Here is a 17,867-nt window from a genome sequence, read left to right as displayed (position 1 = left end):
CAGTCATCACTACAGGAAAAAGTTGAGTTTCTCTACTGCTACTGCTAAGTCACTTCATTCCTGTCCGACTCTGTGTGACCCCATAGACGTCAGCCCCCAGGCTCTCCCGCCCCGGGGATCCTCCAATCAAGAACACTGGAGTGGGTTGCCATTTCCTTCTCCAATGCATGAAAGGGAAAAGTGAAAGTGAAGTTGCTCAGTCATTTCCAACTATTAGCGACCCCATGGACTGCAGCCTACCAGGCTCCTCAATCCATGGGATTTTCCAGGAAAGAGTACTGGAGTGGGGTGCCATTGCCTTCTCTGAGCTTCTCTACTGGGAGCTCAATTGATGAACCTGAGTGAGGACTCAGTGCATCCATCCCAACCCTCGGATTTCAGCCCAGGAAATCTCAGGGAAGGGCTGTGAGGCTGAGTGCATCCATCTCAACCCTCGGATTTCAGCCCAGGAAATCTCAGGGAAGGGCTGTGAGGCTGAGCCCCTTCTTTACTGTTCTATATGAAGTCTATGGGAGGGAAAATGTCTAGTCTGAAGGTGCAGACACCAGTCCACAAATGGATAATGGTGCCCAACTTTTTATGGAGCCAAGGTAAGGACCTTGAATGATGATCCCAGTGAACTCAGGATAGAAAAGACCCTAATGAGCTCTCAGCACTGGTCATCTGTCTCCTGGCAGGGAGGTGGCATGAGGCATCCCTTCACTTATCTCTGGATCATGGGGTGGTCTAAAGTGTCTACATCAGAGTAGCAGAGGGAAGGGTGCCAAGGCTCCGCCAGGACTTGACGTGATAATACTGAAGTAGAACTTAGAAAACCCCACTGCTGGTACCTGCTGTCACCTGAGTAAATCCAAAGCAGAGCTGAGAGGACGCAGAGGACAAGTAAGTCCTCTGTTCTTCCTCTATGGGATTCTGTGGGAACAGGCTGAGCAGGAAAACAGGAGGCTTGTGGGTTCCTAGGGCAGTGTCCTCAAGGACACCTGCAGAGGCGGCCTTTGATTAAGCCAAGGTGGAGTCTCCCTGTTTTAAGGTGCTCATGTCACCCCATTCTCCATCCTCCAGGTGCCCCAATCTCCTGTCTGTTGGCCCAGACTCCCGCCTGCGGTCCCTGACCACAGCCATCATGCCCCATGGGCAGAAGAGTAAGCACCGTGCTCGTGAGAAACGTCGCCAGGCCCGAGCTGAGACCCAGGGTCTTCATGATCAGGCGTCCACATCTAGGGGAGAAGAGACCACCTCCTCCTCCCCTCCTGATACAGAGAGCGCTCCGTCAAGCTCGTCTGCTGCTGGCACCTCCAAGGGGCCTCAGGGAGCCCAAGGCACCACCAGTGCTGCTGCAGGTGCTATACCCAAAAGATCTGGTGGTGGTGGCGCAGCACGCTCGAGATCTGCAGCGCATGGCGCAGCACGCTATAGATCTGGTGTAGGTGCCAAGGGCCAAGTTCATAAAGGTGAAAATTCCTCCCAAGCCTCAGCTGCTGCTGCGAGCTCTTACACAGATATTCTGACCAGGAAGGCAGAGATATTGGTGGAGTACCTGCTGTTTAAGTATAAGATGAGCGAGCTCATTGAGAGGTCTGAAATGCTGCAGGAAATCAATAGAAGGTACAAGAAACAATTCCCTGAGATCCTTAGCAGGGCCTCTGAGCGTATGGAGCTGGTGTTTGGCCTGGTGCTGAAGGAAGTCAGGCCCAACAGTCACTGCTATACCCTGGTGAGCAACCTAGATCTCAGCGACAGTGAGTCTATGAGAGGTGACGGGGGGCTGCCGAAGAATGGTCTTCTGATGCCTCTGCTGGGTGTCATCTACCTGAATGGCAACCACGCCCCTGAGGAGAAGATCTGGAAGTTCCTGAATATGCTGGGCATCTATGATGGAAGAAGTCACTTCATCTTTGGAGAGCCCAGGAAGCTCATCACAGAAGATCTGGTGCGGGAAAAGTACCTGGAGTACCGCCAGGTGCCCGGCAGCGATCCCCCTCGCTATGAGTTCCTGTGCGGTCCTAAAGCGCTCACAGAAACCAGCAAGACAAAAGTCCTGCAGTTTTTGGCCAAGGTCAAGGATTCGGTCCGTCCTGCCTTGCAGCCGCAATATGAAGAGGCTTGGAGAGAGGAAGTAGAGAGCACCGGAGCCAGAGGTGCAGCCAGGGCTGGCACTTCTGCCTCAACCAGGCCTGGCACTGCTGCTTCAGCCACTGCTGGCCGTTCTGTTTCGGCCAGGCCTGGCACTGCTGCCTCAGCCAGCACTGGCCCTTCTGCTTTGGCCACTGCGCACCCCAGGGCCGAGTCCAGCCGCTCATCTCGCCCCTAGTGTGATCTGAAGCCCGTTGTTCACTTTGTGGCTGGAGAAGCCGGTCAACCTGTGTTCCTGATATGCATCAATAACTTGTTGTCTTTATTTCCCCCAATTTTCAGTTGTTAAAACTTTTCAACAGAAAGGTCATTTAGAGTCATGATATAAGTATATGAATAACATGGGTCACACACACTTTGCTGTTTGTCAAATTTAGGAGTCAGAATTTTGTTTTCTCAAATAAATATTGGAAATCCTCACATCACTTTTGTGATCCAGGATGAGAATAACATCACTTTAGGATGAGAATGTCCTTAGAAATGTGAAAGACACCACACTAATAGAGGCTCAGAACATTGATACATTGTTAGGGAGAGAGCTGAAATTTCTTCAGATTTTGGCTGGCTTTACTCTCTGCTTAGTCTCCCTTTTTGTTAATGTAAAAGACACATACTTGCCTCTGCTTATGGTTTATGGTTTTCGAGAATGTTTGAGAATATAAATTATAGCAAATGATTTATTCGTGGCTCTTCTTTTACACAAACATTGAGAATCGGCTCTTAAGAAGTCTTCATGCTTGTACTGGTGATGTTTAGTTAAAAAAAGTCATGGCCTCTGTCCACTCAGTATAGTTTCTTAGAGATGCTGTCATTCTATGGAAGAGGCTGAGATACTCTCTACTTCAGGAAGAACAAGAAAGAAGCAGGGTAAAGAGGGGTTGGAGAGAACCTATTACTTTGGTTTCATTGCTAAGTGGAATTTTGGCTGATTTGGGAGGTTGGGTCTCTATTTTCCCGACTTGGAACACTGCATAGTTCCTGACATCTGATAGAATGAAAAAAAAAATCCAGCTGATGTAACATCTGAGGTCAAGATAATCATAGTAATAACTGCTGTTGCTCTGAATTTCTCAATAGAACAGGTGACGTGATAGAAGCTTTCCATAAATACTTACATTCCACCAATCTGCCAAGAAAGGGCTTATCAAACTTACTTCACAGGGGAGAGCCCAAGGCTCATAGAGTTAGGGTTTGGTTTTGTGCTGAAATACATAAGGCTGGTAAATGACAGCTGGCAATAGACTCCTGCTCTACACTACTTTACCCACTCCAGTGTTGTTGCCTGGAGAATCCCAGGGACAGGGGAGCGTGGTGGGCTGCCGTCTGTGGGGTCGCACAGAGTCAGACACGACTGAAGCGACTCAGCAGTAGCAGCTACACTACTTTAGGACTCATACTGTTGTCCTCCCAACCTGAGACATACCCTTGTCTTTTTTATTCAACAAGTCCTTTTAACATTTGACATTTCCTTTTCCTTATTTATTTATTATATTTATTTGGCTGTGCTGGATCTTAGTTGCTGCACGTGTGGTCTAGTTCCCTGACCAGGGATCGAACCTGGGCCCCCTGCATTGGGAGCCTGGAGTCCTAGCCATTGGACCAGCAGGAAAGTCTCCACCCTGTATCTTTTATTTCAGTGCTTTTCTCAGTACTCCAAAATTTGTCCTGGGTGATAGAAAAGAATGCCCTCATGCTCAAGCTACTGGATCGAAATGTGTAGCCAGAGCAATAAGAATACCAGATGTACTTAACCAAATATATGTATCCCTTATTCATTACTCATAGATAAGTGAAAGAAACAATATTCAGGGACAGTACAAGCATGTACGTTGGCCATGTTACATAACCTCTGAAGAGCATCCTTACAGTCTTTTCCCTGTGGAAAGTAAACCTATCAGAACAGAAATGACATGAGAATCTTCACCTGGCTGATGAGATAGATTGATCTACTTTTTTCTCCCTAAAGGACTGCCACCTGTCCTGGGACTCCCGCCTTAGACTAGAGCTTCTCCATCTCTCATCACTCCTGGGACAGGGACCCATTCTCTGTAGCACTGTAGAGCAAACATAGCTCAGGAGTTTGTAGAGACGTGGAATTTCCCCCAAAGGCCTTTAATCCAAGACACAGAAAGCAAGACGAGGGCCCCAGGTAGGAGGATTGAGGAGAGCAAGACCCAAGAATATGGGGGATGGTGGTCACTGGGACAGCACTCCCTTCTGATCTCAGACACAGAGGAATTCAGAACTGGTGGGCTTAGCCTATAAGCCTTAGCATAGCCTCACTTATTCTTCAGGCTTGTCAAACTCCCTTCACTGTGCCACTTAGGCCTGGTGACATGGTGAGTCCTACTCACTTCCTCCCAGAGGATCACATGGAGGTAAGGAACCTCATCCTGATCAAAGGGAGCAGCAGAAGCTCAGCAGAAGTATGATTTCCACGTTGTGCCAGAAGTCAAGGTAAAGACCCTGAATTCTTGAAAAGACCCCTCGCCTTAAACACAGTGGGGGCAGAACATATTCCTTCCACTCCTGTTAACCTCAGAAGACCATGGTCTGTGGTGGGCCTGTGAGGCAAACTCCTCTTCTTCCTCAGGGATCAGGAAACTAGTGGCCTGGGTGGAGAAGCTTTAAGGCAAGTCAGGGAATGTTTCCAGTTGGGGAATATTTCCAGGTTCTTTCCAAGACGGTGAGGACAGCAAAGAACGTGGGAACACAAATACCAGGATGGCCACACAGTATGTTCCCTACTCTCAGCCTAGTAGGCCTCAGGCAGATTTACCAGGCCAAGGGACCCTTCAGCTCTGAGGGAGGAGTAGCAGGAAAGTTAGGGTTTGGTCAGATGGTGGTGTTCCCATGTCAACAGAAGGGGGAGTCTTGGGCTTGGCTGAGAGTCAAATTTGGGACCCTGATTTGGGCCCCTGAGAAGAACCATCTGTCATTCCCAAGGAGCTTGCCACAGCTTTCATTCTTGTGAGACTATGGGTAGGGGTGGCTAGATAAGGCCACTCTTATTTCCTCCTCCAGGATCACAGGGAGGTATCGATCTTACTATGAGGAGATAGGCCTCAGGTCAAGAAGGAGGGGATTCCCCAGGCCCCACCAGAAGTCAGATTGTGAAGCCCGAGTGGAGACTGAGGGGCCTACTCATCCCTGAATGGAGGGAGCAAAGGAGAGTCATGCCCTCCCCTTTGATGTCAGTTCTAGAAAGCTCAGGGGAAGACTGTCAGGCAAGGCTCTCCCTCACTTCTTTATACCAGGCCTTCTTCTTGTTGAATTGCTAAGTCATGTCTGACTCTCTTGTGACTCCATGGACTGTAGGCCGCCAGGCTCCTTTGTCCATGGGATATTCCAAGGAAGAATTCTAGGCTGGGTTGCCATTTCCTCCTCCAGGGCATCTTCCTGACCCAGAGACTGAGTCTGCAGCTCCTGTATCTCAGGCGGATCCTTTCCTGCTGAGCCATCAGGGAAGCCCTATATCAGGCCTAAGGGAGGTGAGATCTTCGTTGCAAAGTATAGCCACCAGTCCTGAGAAGGGAGGGGTATGGTAGGTGCCTGCCAGGCACTGTGGCAGATGCTTTACAGTTACCACCACATGCCAGCAGTCCTTCCAGACAGGGCTTGTCAAACTCCCTTCATGGTTAAAGAGCCCGAGGCACTCTCAGAGAGTTGAATGATGTGACAAACTTCTCCATGGCTGTTTAAGTGACAGGGATGGCCATAGGCCCTTGATTTGAGTTAGTCTAAAGCTCACCCTCTCACTCCTGCAAGCCTGATCTGACCTTGTGCCCTTAATTCCCTTTTTATTCTCATTACTGTGAAATGTATGAGGCATTAAGAAGAGGGACTCTCGGGTCCAACTATTAGATTGTAATACATAGCCAGAGCAATAATAATAATAATTATGCCAAAATAAATGTGACATATGAAGAGAGGAAAAAAGAGATAGTATTTGCTGACAAGGGGGTCATCTGTCCATACATATGAGGATTCAGACATCTTAAAAGATCTGAACGTTTTAACTTGCAGATAAGCTTATAAGATCAGTAAGGGACTCAAAAACATCATCTCACAGCCATTCCTTTGTATAAAAAATATCTATCAGATCTAAAATATAAAGTTTATTTATTAAAACAGAGATTGCCTGAGAAGTCTGGCTGAAAGAGAGAAGGGACAGGTTACCACGTTTTGTTTCCCTCACAGGTCTCTGCCTGGGCCCCCTTACTTATGCCATGGATTTCCTATCTCTTATCACTCCTAGGACAGGGATTCCTTCTCTGCAAGGTCCGCAGTAGAGAAAGCACTCAGGGCCTTTCAGGGATGTGGCATTTCCCAAGAAGGCTTTAATCAAAGGGGCAAGGGCCTTTAGGAAGACACCCATGCAACTGGACTGAGGAATGCAATGCCCCAGAATATTAGGTGTAAGAAGGCTTCAGGCAGAGCTCTCAAGCCGAACATCTCTTTTCTCTGTTGTCTCAGTACAGTTGTCAGGGACGTGAGACCTTTGGTCTAAGGAGGGCAATCTCAGGTCAGAGTAGGAATTGTCAAATATATATGTGAAGCCCCTTAAAAAGAAGGGAAAGAAATAGCCACCCAGAACCACTGGGGTTCTGTAGTGTCCACTTGCTGCTGTCAGCCCTCAGGGGTCCTGAATTCCATCATGGGATGAGGTAGAGAGAGGCCTTGAGAGCTGAGAAAGACAAGAGCGCTACCGCCATGGGCAGGGCACGTTCCAGAACCAAGTCTGCCAGCTCCTCCCACATAGTGACATCCAGGGAAGATGCTTCATCTTGTGGTTGAAAAGAGAAGTAAGTATTCCAAGTAATTGAGTGCCAAGGTGGATCTGAAGGGAACACATTTTATGTCTTGTTTTGTTCTTGCTTGACCTCAGTAACTGGGAGATGTATCTTTTTCTGTTTAGGGCTTTCTTTGTGGCACTATTGAAATACCCTTCTTGTAATTGAAGGTTAATTTGACTTCTGTATTTGTGTTTATGAACAAAGTATATCCCATTTATTGCTGTATTTCAGTATACGTACAAAGGTTTTTATATTGAGTCAGAAATCCGTGAATCTCCTTTTGTGGTTCAGAACAAGATGACAGGACAAGAGAATTGGGAGTTTTTTGCCAATGATAATGGACAGTGAGTGAAATTGTTCCTATTGGGAAATAAAAAAAAAAAAAAAAAGGTCTTGTCTGTGTGGCATCTGCAATACAGTGGAACGGGAATTCCCAGCCCCTGTTTCCCCTCAGCAACCCAGATGTTAAGAGTATATAAGTAGCAAAATAACCTTTATAGAAGGTCCAGAATCCAATTAAGAAATTGCAGTACCACAGGTAAGCATACAACTTAGATCAGCTGCACTTGAAATGGGTAAGAACAACACACACACACACACACGCACTTATGGATCATGAATAGCACTATTATTCATCTATGATGAACAGTTTCTATACTAAACTGTTATCTCAGCAAATGTGATCACCAGTGGTTCACAGCTATTTCTTACTCTGTTTAGTACGATACTGTAAACTTTGAGTAACACAATAGGACTCATGTGAAGTGCCCCTAGTGGTGCTGGAAGTGCTCTCACGAAGCAGAGAAAGTCATGACATTATACAAAAAAGTTGAGTTGCTCCTTGTATACTGATTTGGATCTGCAGTCGTGGTTGCCACCATTTCAAGATGAATGAATCCAGCATAAGGACCACTGTAAGAAAAAGAAAAGGAACTTTATGAAGCCATCACTGCAGCTACACCAGCAGGTGTGAAAAACTTGTGCTTTTTGTGAAATAAGTTTTTATCTTGTATTGAAAATATAGCTTGTATGTGGGTGCAGGATTGCTATAAGCAAGGCATATCCATAGACTCGAACATGATTGAGGAAAAAGCAAAGTCATTATGACAACCTAAAGCAAAAGTGGGTGAAGGATCTAAAGCTGGAAAATTTAATGCCAGCAAAGGATGATCTGATAATTTCAGAAAGAGGTTTGACTTCAAAATATCTAAATAATAGGGGAAGCAGCTTTTGCAAACAAGAGGCAACAGGTGCTTTCCCATATGTCATTAAGAAAATCACTGGGTATTAATTTTGTATCCTGCAACTTGACCAATTCATTGATGAGCTCCAGTAGTTTTCTCGCAGCAACATGAGGCTTTTCTATGTCTAGTATCATGTCATCTGCAAACAGTGCCAGTTTCACTTCTTTTCCAACTTGGATTCCTTTTATTTCTTCTGTTCTCTGATTGCCACGGCTAAGACTTCTGAAATCATGTTGAGTAAAAGTGGAGAAAATGGACATCTTTGAAATTTTCATATTACGTGAAGTCTGCTGCTGCTGCTAAGTCGCTTCAGTCGTGTCCGACTCTGTGCGACCCCATAGACGGCAGCCCACCAGGCTCCCCCGTCCCTGGGATTCTCAAGGCAAGAACACTGCAGTGGGTTGCCATTTCCTTCTCTAATGCATGAAAGTGAAAAGTGAAAGTGAAGTCGCTCAGTCGTGTCCAACCCTCAGCGACCCCATGGACTGCAGCCTACCAGGCTCCTCCCATCCATGGGATTTTCCAGGCAAGAGTACTGGAGTTGGGTGCCATCGACTTCTCCTTAAGTGTAGTCAGACAAAGACAAATATCCCGTCACTCAAATGTGGTGTGCTTTTAGTGATAGATCAACACTCAAAAATGCGCAACTAATTTTGTGGCAGCAAGATACAGTGTGAAAATACTCAATCAGGTTGAGAAGCTGATTGCGGTTTCTTAGGGATGTAGAACATCTGGCCCTTTGAACCTAAAGTTCTTCACTGACTAGCTTGTGTTTGAACATGATTCATTAAACATTTGCCTTTAATTCTGAAAAAAAAAAAATGTGGTGTGATAGAATTCTATTACTATACACTGTCCCATCTCTCTCTTGTGAATGGTAAACGGCACATCAGCCTGTCATCACAGGTAAGTGTTTTCTCTTAAAGTAAAAATATTTTCAGCACTTTATTATAAATATGACTGAAATAGCATAGGATATAAAAATTTTTAGCGATCCATTCATTACTATATATGCTTGGCTACCATGAAGCAATCCTATCGTTACACTAGTCTACTATAAAGCAATCATATTGCTGCTTCTTCATTATCGATGCTTGAATCATTATACCTGTAACTAACTACGAATTGCTTTTCACATTATTTTTTCATTGTTGATATTTAGTGTTTTGCATCTGTAGTCTTTTTGTCATATAAGGCAATATATATATTGCCTTATATGACAATATATATAATATTGTCAATAAGGCAATTACAGACAATTCTTGCAAATGCATGCTGTAAACTTACAATATTGATAAATACAGTCCTGTGAATATATTTTCTCTTAAGATTTTCTTAATAACATTTTGTTTTCTCTAGCTTACATTATTGTAAGAATACAATAGCTAATACTTATAGCTACGTCAACTAGAAAGAAAGGAATACATCAAGGTTGTATATTGTCACCCTGCTGATTTAACTTATATGCAGAGTACATCTTGCAAAATGCTTGGCTGGATGAAGCACAAGCTGGAATCAAGATTGCAGGGAGAAATATCAATAACCTCGGTTTCGCAGATGATACCATCCTTATGGCAGAAAGCAAAGAAGAACTAAAGAGCCTCGATGAAAGTGAAAGAGAAGAGAAAAAGCTGGCTTAAAACTCAACATTCAAAAACCAAAGATCATGGCATCCGGTCCCATCACTTCATGGCAAATAGATGGAAAAACAATGGAAACGGTGAGAGACTTCATTTTGGGGGGCTCCAAGATCACTGCACATGGTGACTGCATGTGCATGTGCATGAGCAGTTGCTTTTCACTTGGTATAACGTTTCAGTTATGCAAGATGAAGCAATTCCAGAGATCTGCTGGGTAACATTGTGCCTATATTTAACATTACTGTATTGTGTGCCTAAATATTTAAGTGAGTAGATCTGATGTTAAGTGGTTTTACCACAACAATCATTTGAAAAGTTGATTGTCTTGCTCCCTCTCCAGGACAGAGTAAGATGATTAAGTGCAAGCATTTAGAGAACTCTTTTATAATGTTAGTGAGAATGTCCATGGGTGCAACCATCGTGGAAAACTGTATTGAGGTTCCTCAAAAAATTAAAAATTGAATTACCATATGATTCAGCAAGCCCACTTCTGGGTTTTAATCCAAAAAAATTAAAATTAGACTCTCCAAGAGATATTTTCATTCCTGTATTTGTTGCAGCATTATTCACAATAACCAATACAGGGAAGCAGCCTAAATGTCCGTTGATGTATCAATGGATAGATATATGATATATACATATCATGGAGTGGTGTGTGTCTGTGTGTGTGTGTGTGCATCCTCAGTCACTCAGTTGTGTCTGATTCTTTGAGACCCCATGGACTGCAGCTCAGCAGGCCTCCCTGCCCTTCACTGTCTCCAAGAGTTTTCTCAAACTCATGTCCATTGAATCAGTGATGCCATCCAACCATCTCACCCTCTGCTTCCCCCTTCTCCTCCTGTCCTCAATCTTTCATTCCTAGCGTCAGGGTGTTTTCCAATGAGCCAGCTCTTCGCATCAGGTGGCTAGGGTATTGGAGTCAGATTCAGCATCAGTCCTTCCAATAAATATTCAGGGTTGATTTCCTTTAGGATGGACTGGCTTGATCTCCTTGCTGTCCAAGAGACTCTCAAGAGTCTTCTCCAAGACCACAGTTTGAAAGCATCAGTTCTTCAGCACTCAGTCTTCTTTATGGTCCAACTCTCACATCCATATATGACTACTGGAAAAACCATAGCTTTGAGTACAGGGACCTTTGTCCGCAAACGGATATCTCCATTTTTTAATACACAGTCTCGCTTCAGAGCCTTAGGAAAACGCAGAGCCTTCAGCGAGAGGTCATTTCAAGGGAAGTTGCCTGGTGGGCTACTCCAGACAGTGGGAGTGGTGAGCACGGTCAGATCCTCAGATGGAGGGCCTCAGAGAATCCACAATCTCCTGGACTGGTGACCTTTACACTGAGTTGAGGGAGCCAGAGACCTCTCCTTAAGGACCTACTTGATTATTTTATCTTGTGTGTAATTGGGCAAATTCTAGGCAAGTTCTAGATTTTTGTTAGTACTTAAATACGTGGAAATATTCATTATTTAGATGAAAGGGTATCTGGGAGGGAAGATACTGATCAATGACAAAATTTCTAAGAACTCTGAGTTCTTTCCAACTGGGAAAGATTCTACCTCAAGCACATTCTATGTCACATCCTCTGGCGTGAATGTTACATGATTTTCCTTGCTAGGCAACATTTAGTTCGCTGAGATTTTCTTTGCCTAGGAGTTTCGGTAATGTGCTGGGGTTCAGGGGGCTAGTGAAACAGCATGTGAAACAACTGACCAGCTTAAACTGGTTTGACCTTCTCAAATAGATTGTTGATTAATCACACCTTGAGTCATTTTACAAGGAAAGAACTGCATGTGTCCAAGAAGGAACACATGACCTCAATATGACCCCGGAGCCAAGCTCTTCAGTCTGCAAAACTCAGAGAAGAGAAATATTGCCCCCGGCCATTTACAAAGTGAGACCTCCTTCAATGAGGAAAACCTGGCTTCCTGTAACCTAAGTAGCGAAAAGGGACTAATTGAAGACTAGCCAATTAGCTTCCAAGTTAGAAATTCCCCTGACCCCTTAGATTGCACCCAGGCTCCTGGGTTGAACAGAGATTTGATACCTTGCGTCCTGCATTTGTAGGCCTTGCAGTAAAGCTCTTTTCTCTAAAACTCTTGCCATAAGTGTTGACTTCTCTGAGCATCGGGCAGTGAGCCCATGTTCCGTGAGTTTGGGCAGCCTTGTTGAGGTTTAGGACTTGTGACCATCTGCTTGATGCACTGTAGCCCCTGGTGGGCCTTCAACACCAACCCTGAGTGTCACCTATACTGAGTTTGTCTAGAGAGTTGGCTCTCAGGTTCCTGTTTCCTAGCCATGGCACTCTGGGCTCCTCTGGCTTCTGGGGCTCCTTTCACTTTTAAGGAAGGAAACAGCTCCTGGATCAGACATCTTTGGGGTGAGTAAACTCCTTAAAATATGCCTCTTACTAAATGTGCTATATGAAGTTAGAATGTGCCTGTAGTCTAATAATCTCATCAGGACTATGTGTTAAGAGAGGATGAGATGGTTGGATGGCATCACTGACTCAGTGGGCATGAGTTTGAGCAAACCTGAGGAGAAAGTGAAGGACAGGGAAGCCTTGTATACTGCAGTCCATTTGGTTGCACAGAGTCAGATGTGATGAATTGATTGAAGAACGACAATACCACTGTGGGTTAGAGTCCCACCTAGGAGAGTTTCTTCTGTCTGATTCGAATCCTAAGGCTACAGTCCTGGGTTAAAGACCCAACCTAAGAGGACAATGTCAGAGGTTAGCGCTACTGAGGTGCTCAAATGATTGGGTTAGAGCTCTGAACACTGGCTTAAGGTTCCAGGCCTTTGGATTTAATTGCCTATGTTTGTCTGTGTCTGACTGTTTTATGTGTTGGGATTGGCTAGTAGGAGTTGGCTATGGGATGAATGTGGTGAGACTTCATTCAACCTGTAATTAATGAGGGTCCTCTGAATCGGGAGATAAAGCACCTTGCTCCTGGACTGGAAACCTTGCTGTATGGAGGTGATGGGAGTTTTCCCCTTTGCCTAAGGTGACAGCACAGAGGTATTGTTACAGATGGATATTCTTTTAAAAAAAATTATTGGAGATTTGTTGAATTACAATCTTGTGTTATTTTCAGGTGTACAGCAAAGTGATTCAGTTACACATATATTCAATCTTTTCCAGATTCTTTTCCCATATAGGCTATTATAGAATATTGAGTATAGGAGGTTCTGTTCAGTTATCTATTTTCTATATTGGTTGTATGTGTATGTTCATCTCAAGCTTCTAATGTATCCTTGCCCAGAAAGTTCTCCTTTGGTAACCCTAAGTCTGTTTCAAATTTTGCGAGTCTGTTTCTGTTTTGTAAATAAGTCCATTTGTGTCATTTTAAAAAATTAGATTTACCTATGAGCAATATACTACGGTATTTGTCTTTGACTTACTCAGACAATCTCTAGGTCCATCCATGTTGCTGAAAATGGCATTCTTTCATTCTTTCTTATGGCTGAGTATTCTTCCATTGTATTTATGTATCACATCTTTTTCATGTGTTGATGGACCTTTAGGTTGTTTCCATGTCTTGGCTCTTGTAAACAGTGCTGCAAGGAACATGGGGGTGCTTGTTCCTATTCAAATTATGGTTTTCTTCAGATATATGCCCAGGTATTCTATTTTTCAAAAATTATTGGAGTATAGTTTTACAATGTTGTGTTAGTTTTAGGCATATAGCAAAGTAATGCTGTTACACACACACACACACACACGTATAAATTCATTTTCAGTTTCTATTCTCATATAGGTTATCTCAGAATATTGATTAGAGTTCCCTGTGCTATGCAGGAGGTCCTTATTGGTTATATATTTTATATATAGGGGTGTGTGTACATTGATCTCAAGCTCCTGATATATCCCTCCCTCACTACATTTCCCCTTTAGTACCCATAAGTTCGTTTTCAGGATCTGTAAGTTTTCTGTTTTGTATTAAGTTCATTTTATCACTTTTTAAAATTAGATTCCACATATGAAGGATATATTTGTCTTTGACTTACTTCACTTAGTATGACAATCCCTAGGTCCATCCATGTTGCTGCAAATGGCATTCTTTCCTATGGCTGAGTAATATTCCTTTGTATTTCTGGACCACATGTTTATCTACTCCTCTGTTGATGGACATTTATGTTGCTCCCATGTCTTGGGTATTGTAAATATTGCTGCAATTTACATTGGGGTGTTTCTTCCATTTTCAAATTATGATTTTCTCAGGCTATGTGCTCAGGAGTCAGATTGCTGGATATTATGGTAGTATTATTTTTCTATTGTGTTTTATTGAGTATAATTAATTTAAAATGTTGCGTTAGTTTCAGGTATATAACAGAGTGATTCAGTTATACATACACATATTCACTCATTTTCAGACTCTTTTGTCATACAGATTACTACAGATTATTGAGTACAGGTCCCTGTGTTATACAGTAGGCACTTTGGGGTTATTGCTATTATATATATTAGTTGTAGATGTGGGCTTCCCAAGTAGCACAGTGGTAAAGAATCACCTGCCAATGCAGGAGACACAAAATAAGTGGGTTCAGTCCCTGGGTCAGGAAGATCCCCTAGAGCAGGAAATCGAAACTCACTGCAGTATTCTGACCTGGAAAATTCCATGGATGGAGGGTCCTGGTGGACTACAGTCCATGGAGTCACGAAGAGTCAGACACAACAGTCGTGTATGTTTATCTCAGGCTCCTAAAGTATCCCTCCCCCAACATTTCTCCAGTGGTAATCATAAGCTTGTTTTCGATATCCATAAGTCGGTTTGTATTTTGTAAATGAGTTTATTTGTGAAGTGAAATGAAAGTCGCTGTCTTATCTGACTCTTTGCGACCCCATGGCCTATACAGTCCATGGAATTCTCCAGGCCGGGATACTGGAGTGGGTAGCCGTTCCCTTCTCCAGGGGGTCTTCCCAACCCCGGGATCAAAGCCAGGTCTCCCACATTGCAGGTAGATTTTTTACCAGCTGAGCCACCAGGGAAGCAAGTTCATTTGTGTCCTTTTTTAAAAATTAGGTTCCGCTTACGAGTGATAACATATGTTATTTGTCTTCCTCTGTCTTACTTTACTTAGTATGACATTCCCTAGGTCCATCCATGTTGCTGCACATATCATTAATTAATTCTTTTTATGGCTGAATAATATTCCACTGTATATATTTACGACATTTGCTTTATTCATTCCTCTGTTGATAGACATTTAGGTTACTTCCATATCTTCGCTGCGATTCATGGGTTCGCAAAGAGCCGGACACGACTGAGCTACTGAACTGAACTGAACTGATATCTTCGCTAATGTAAATAGTGCTGCAATGAAGATTGGAGTGCATGTATATTTATGAATCATGGTATTCTCTGGATATGTACCAAGAGTGGGATTGGTAAATCATATGGTAACTCTATTTTTTGTTTTTCAAGGAACTTCCATAATGTTCTCCGTAGTGACTGTGTCAATTTGTGTTCCCACTGAGAGTGCAACAGTGTTCCCTTTTTTCCACACTCCATCGTTTGTTGTTTGCAGATTTTGGGTTGATGACCATTCTGGCTGGTGTGAGGTGATACCTCATTGTACTTTTCATTTGCATTTTTCCCATAATTAGTGATGGTGAGCATCTTTTCATAGGCTTTTTGGTCATCTGTATGTCTTCTTTGAAGGAATGTTTGTTTATACACTCTGCCTTCTTTTTTATGGGATTGTTTATTTGACACAGAGGTGCATGAACTATTTATATATTTTGGAGATTATTGTGCTGTTGTTTGCAAATATTTCCTCTCATTCTGTGAGTTGTCTTTTTGTTTTTGGTTTCTTTTGCTGTGTGGAAGCTTTTGACTTTCATTAAAGGTCACCTGTTTGTTTTTCTTTTTATTTTCATTACTCCAGGAGGTGGATCAAAAACCATTTTACTAAAAGAAAAAAATACTGCTGCAACTTATGTCAAACAGTGAGTGTTCTTCCTAGGTTTTCCTCTGAGGGTTTTATAGAATCTGGGTTTACATTTCGGTCTTTGATCCATTTTGAGTTTATTTTTGTGTATAGTGTTAGAGAATGTTCTAAATTCATTATTTTACATGTAACTGTCCAGTTTTCAAGGCACCACTTATTGAAGAGACTGTCTATTTTGGTTTGCTAGTATTTTGTTCAGGATTTTTCCATCTGTGTTCTTCAGTGATATTGGCCTGTCATTTTCTTTTCTTTTCTTTTTTTTCGTGTGTGCTTCTCTATCTGGTTTTGCTCTCAGCGTGATGGTGGCCTCATAGAATGAGCTTGAGAGTGTTCCTCCCTCTGTATTTTTTTTTTTTTTTGGAAGAGGTTGATAGAATCTCTAATTGTTTGATAGAATTACCCGAGAAGCCACCTGGTCCTGGACATTTTATTGGAAAATTTTAAATCACTCTTTCAGTACTTGTGATCCATCTACTCACGTTCTCTATTTCTTCCTTGGTTAGTCTTGAAAGGCTGTACCTCTCAAAGAATCTGTGCATTTCTTCTAGATTGTTCATTTTATTTGCATATGGTTGTTTGTAGTAGTCTCTTATGATATTTGGAGTTCCACACGAGTGTATTCTTAATGAAACCAGCCCTGATTACCTTGTTGTGGTATGAGCATAAATGTAAGATGAGGGAGTATAAAGCAGGAAAAGTCCCTCTCACAAACAGAAGAATGCACCCTAATCCGGCTAAGGAATTTCATACAAAAGGCCACATTCTGGTGTTTCCTCACTGAAGAGTATAATCCTATTCTGTATCAGCAGGGAGGTCGTACTGAACTACTTTTATATATTTGTGCATGTGTGATGTTAAAAATGAAATTTTACCAGGAAAAATAGCCATTGGTTGTGGTCTTAAAGGCCATGGGGTACATAGAGGCCTTGGAGTGAATGTATTTCCCCTGGAAATTGCCCAGACATCTAGATTTGCTTGTCGGTGATCTCTGCTGGAGGGGTAAAGTATTTTGGTCATCTACCAGACAGATTAAACCCCAGCATGCTCAGAAAGGAAGTGAGGAAATCGGTGTTTGAATGTGTGTGCTCCTGAATTGCTCTCTGAAAGTCAGCTCTGCCTGAGTCTAAGACAGCTTCCTCTTTCACTTTCTTCAATGTGATGCAATCACTCACTAGGTAAGTTTTTCTACGTGGAGACTGAGACAGAGCCTGAACTTCTATAGGACCCTCTTCAGTAGACAAGCATGCCCTCAGCACATGGCCAGGCAGAAACATTAGGAGCCTGTGACCAAATGGGCTCCAGTCTTGGAACTGGTGGGACAGATATCTTGGAAGCTAGGTAGCATGCGTGCCTTTCGAGCTACAGTTTGACAACCACATATAATAAGGGAAAACATTTCAGGGTTTTTTAAGTGAATCCTCAGATCCAAGCTGGTCAGCTTGAGACTGTCCATTCTTCTCAGTGGTTTCTCCAGGGAACTCATACAGCCAATGCTTTCCAGAAACCAAACTAGGAGATGGAATTGGGTCCTAAATTAAGGGGCGATGCCTCAAGTTTGCCCATTTTTCTCCCTAGAGAGGAACTAAGCGCTCTGAGCCACAGATAGAGAAGCCCTGAAGGCTTTCCTACAGCTCCCATGAATGCAAGGGCTTTCCAGGGAGAACTTAAGTTCCTGATAAGAGTGCTGGTTGATGTCCACTTCAATCCATGAAGGCTGGGAAGAGGCAGCAAGCATTGTTTAAAGACAGTAGATCCAGGCTCTGTTTGCTGGCCAAGATGTAAACTATTTTGAGCACTACAGTGGGAGAAATTGGTCAGTCAACTGCAGAGCTCAGTTTGGGCTGAGGAGTGGCCAGGAAGAGCCAAGACAGATGACCCAATAGTAATAAATTCCATGCAGGCACCAAAACGCCAAACTTCAAGCAATAGCCTGAAAAGACATGTGAAGGAAAAAAAGCCTTTGATAATCACCTTTCTTAAATGCCAATTAATCCAACCTTGTCAGTGCGTAAGTAACACTCCAGTCCTGGAGGTACAAAACTCTGGGACCTGGGATTATCATTTTCTACAGAATTTGAGACTCATTAACCAAATTGAGGATG

The 17,867-nt window shown here is 43.2% G+C and overlaps 1 protein-coding gene and 1 long non-coding RNA gene across 2 annotated transcripts; both read left to right on the top strand.

The window, feature by feature from the left end:
- Nucleotides 1-1,123: 1,123 nt before the first annotated feature.
- Nucleotides 1,124-2,631, top strand: LOC129639659 (melanoma-associated antigen B2-like). The gene has a single exon (XM_055564809.1). It carries the CDS (start codon nucleotides 1,124-1,126, stop codon nucleotides 2,309-2,311), a length of 1,188 nt encoding a protein of 395 aa, XP_055420784.1. The 3' UTR covers nucleotides 2,312-2,631.
- An 8,758-nt stretch (nucleotides 2,632-11,389) lies between these two features.
- LOC129638672 (uncharacterized) lies at nucleotides 11,390-15,694 on the top strand. Its single transcript, XR_008707963.1, has 2 exons — nucleotides 11,390-12,190; nucleotides 15,018-15,694. It is a non-coding gene; the product is annotated as an uncharacterized LOC129638672 (long non-coding RNA).
- Nucleotides 15,695-17,867: the final 2,173 nt, after the last annotated feature.

Source organism: Bubalus kerabau, chromosome X, assembly GCF_029407905.1.
Source record: "Bubalus kerabau isolate K-KA32 ecotype Philippines breed swamp buffalo chromosome X, PCC_UOA_SB_1v2, whole genome shotgun sequence".
NCBI lineage: Eukaryota > Metazoa > Chordata > Mammalia > Artiodactyla > Bovidae > Bubalus > Bubalus kerabau.
The sequence above is the reverse complement of the archived record's forward strand: the minus strand, read 5'-3'. Positions and strand labels throughout refer to the sequence as shown.

Excerpts from the sequence above, each read along its gene's own strand:
- LOC129639659 (XM_055564809.1), top strand. The coding sequence starts at position 1,124 with ATGCCCCATGGGCAGAAGAGTAAGCACCGTGCTCGTGAGAAACGTCGC.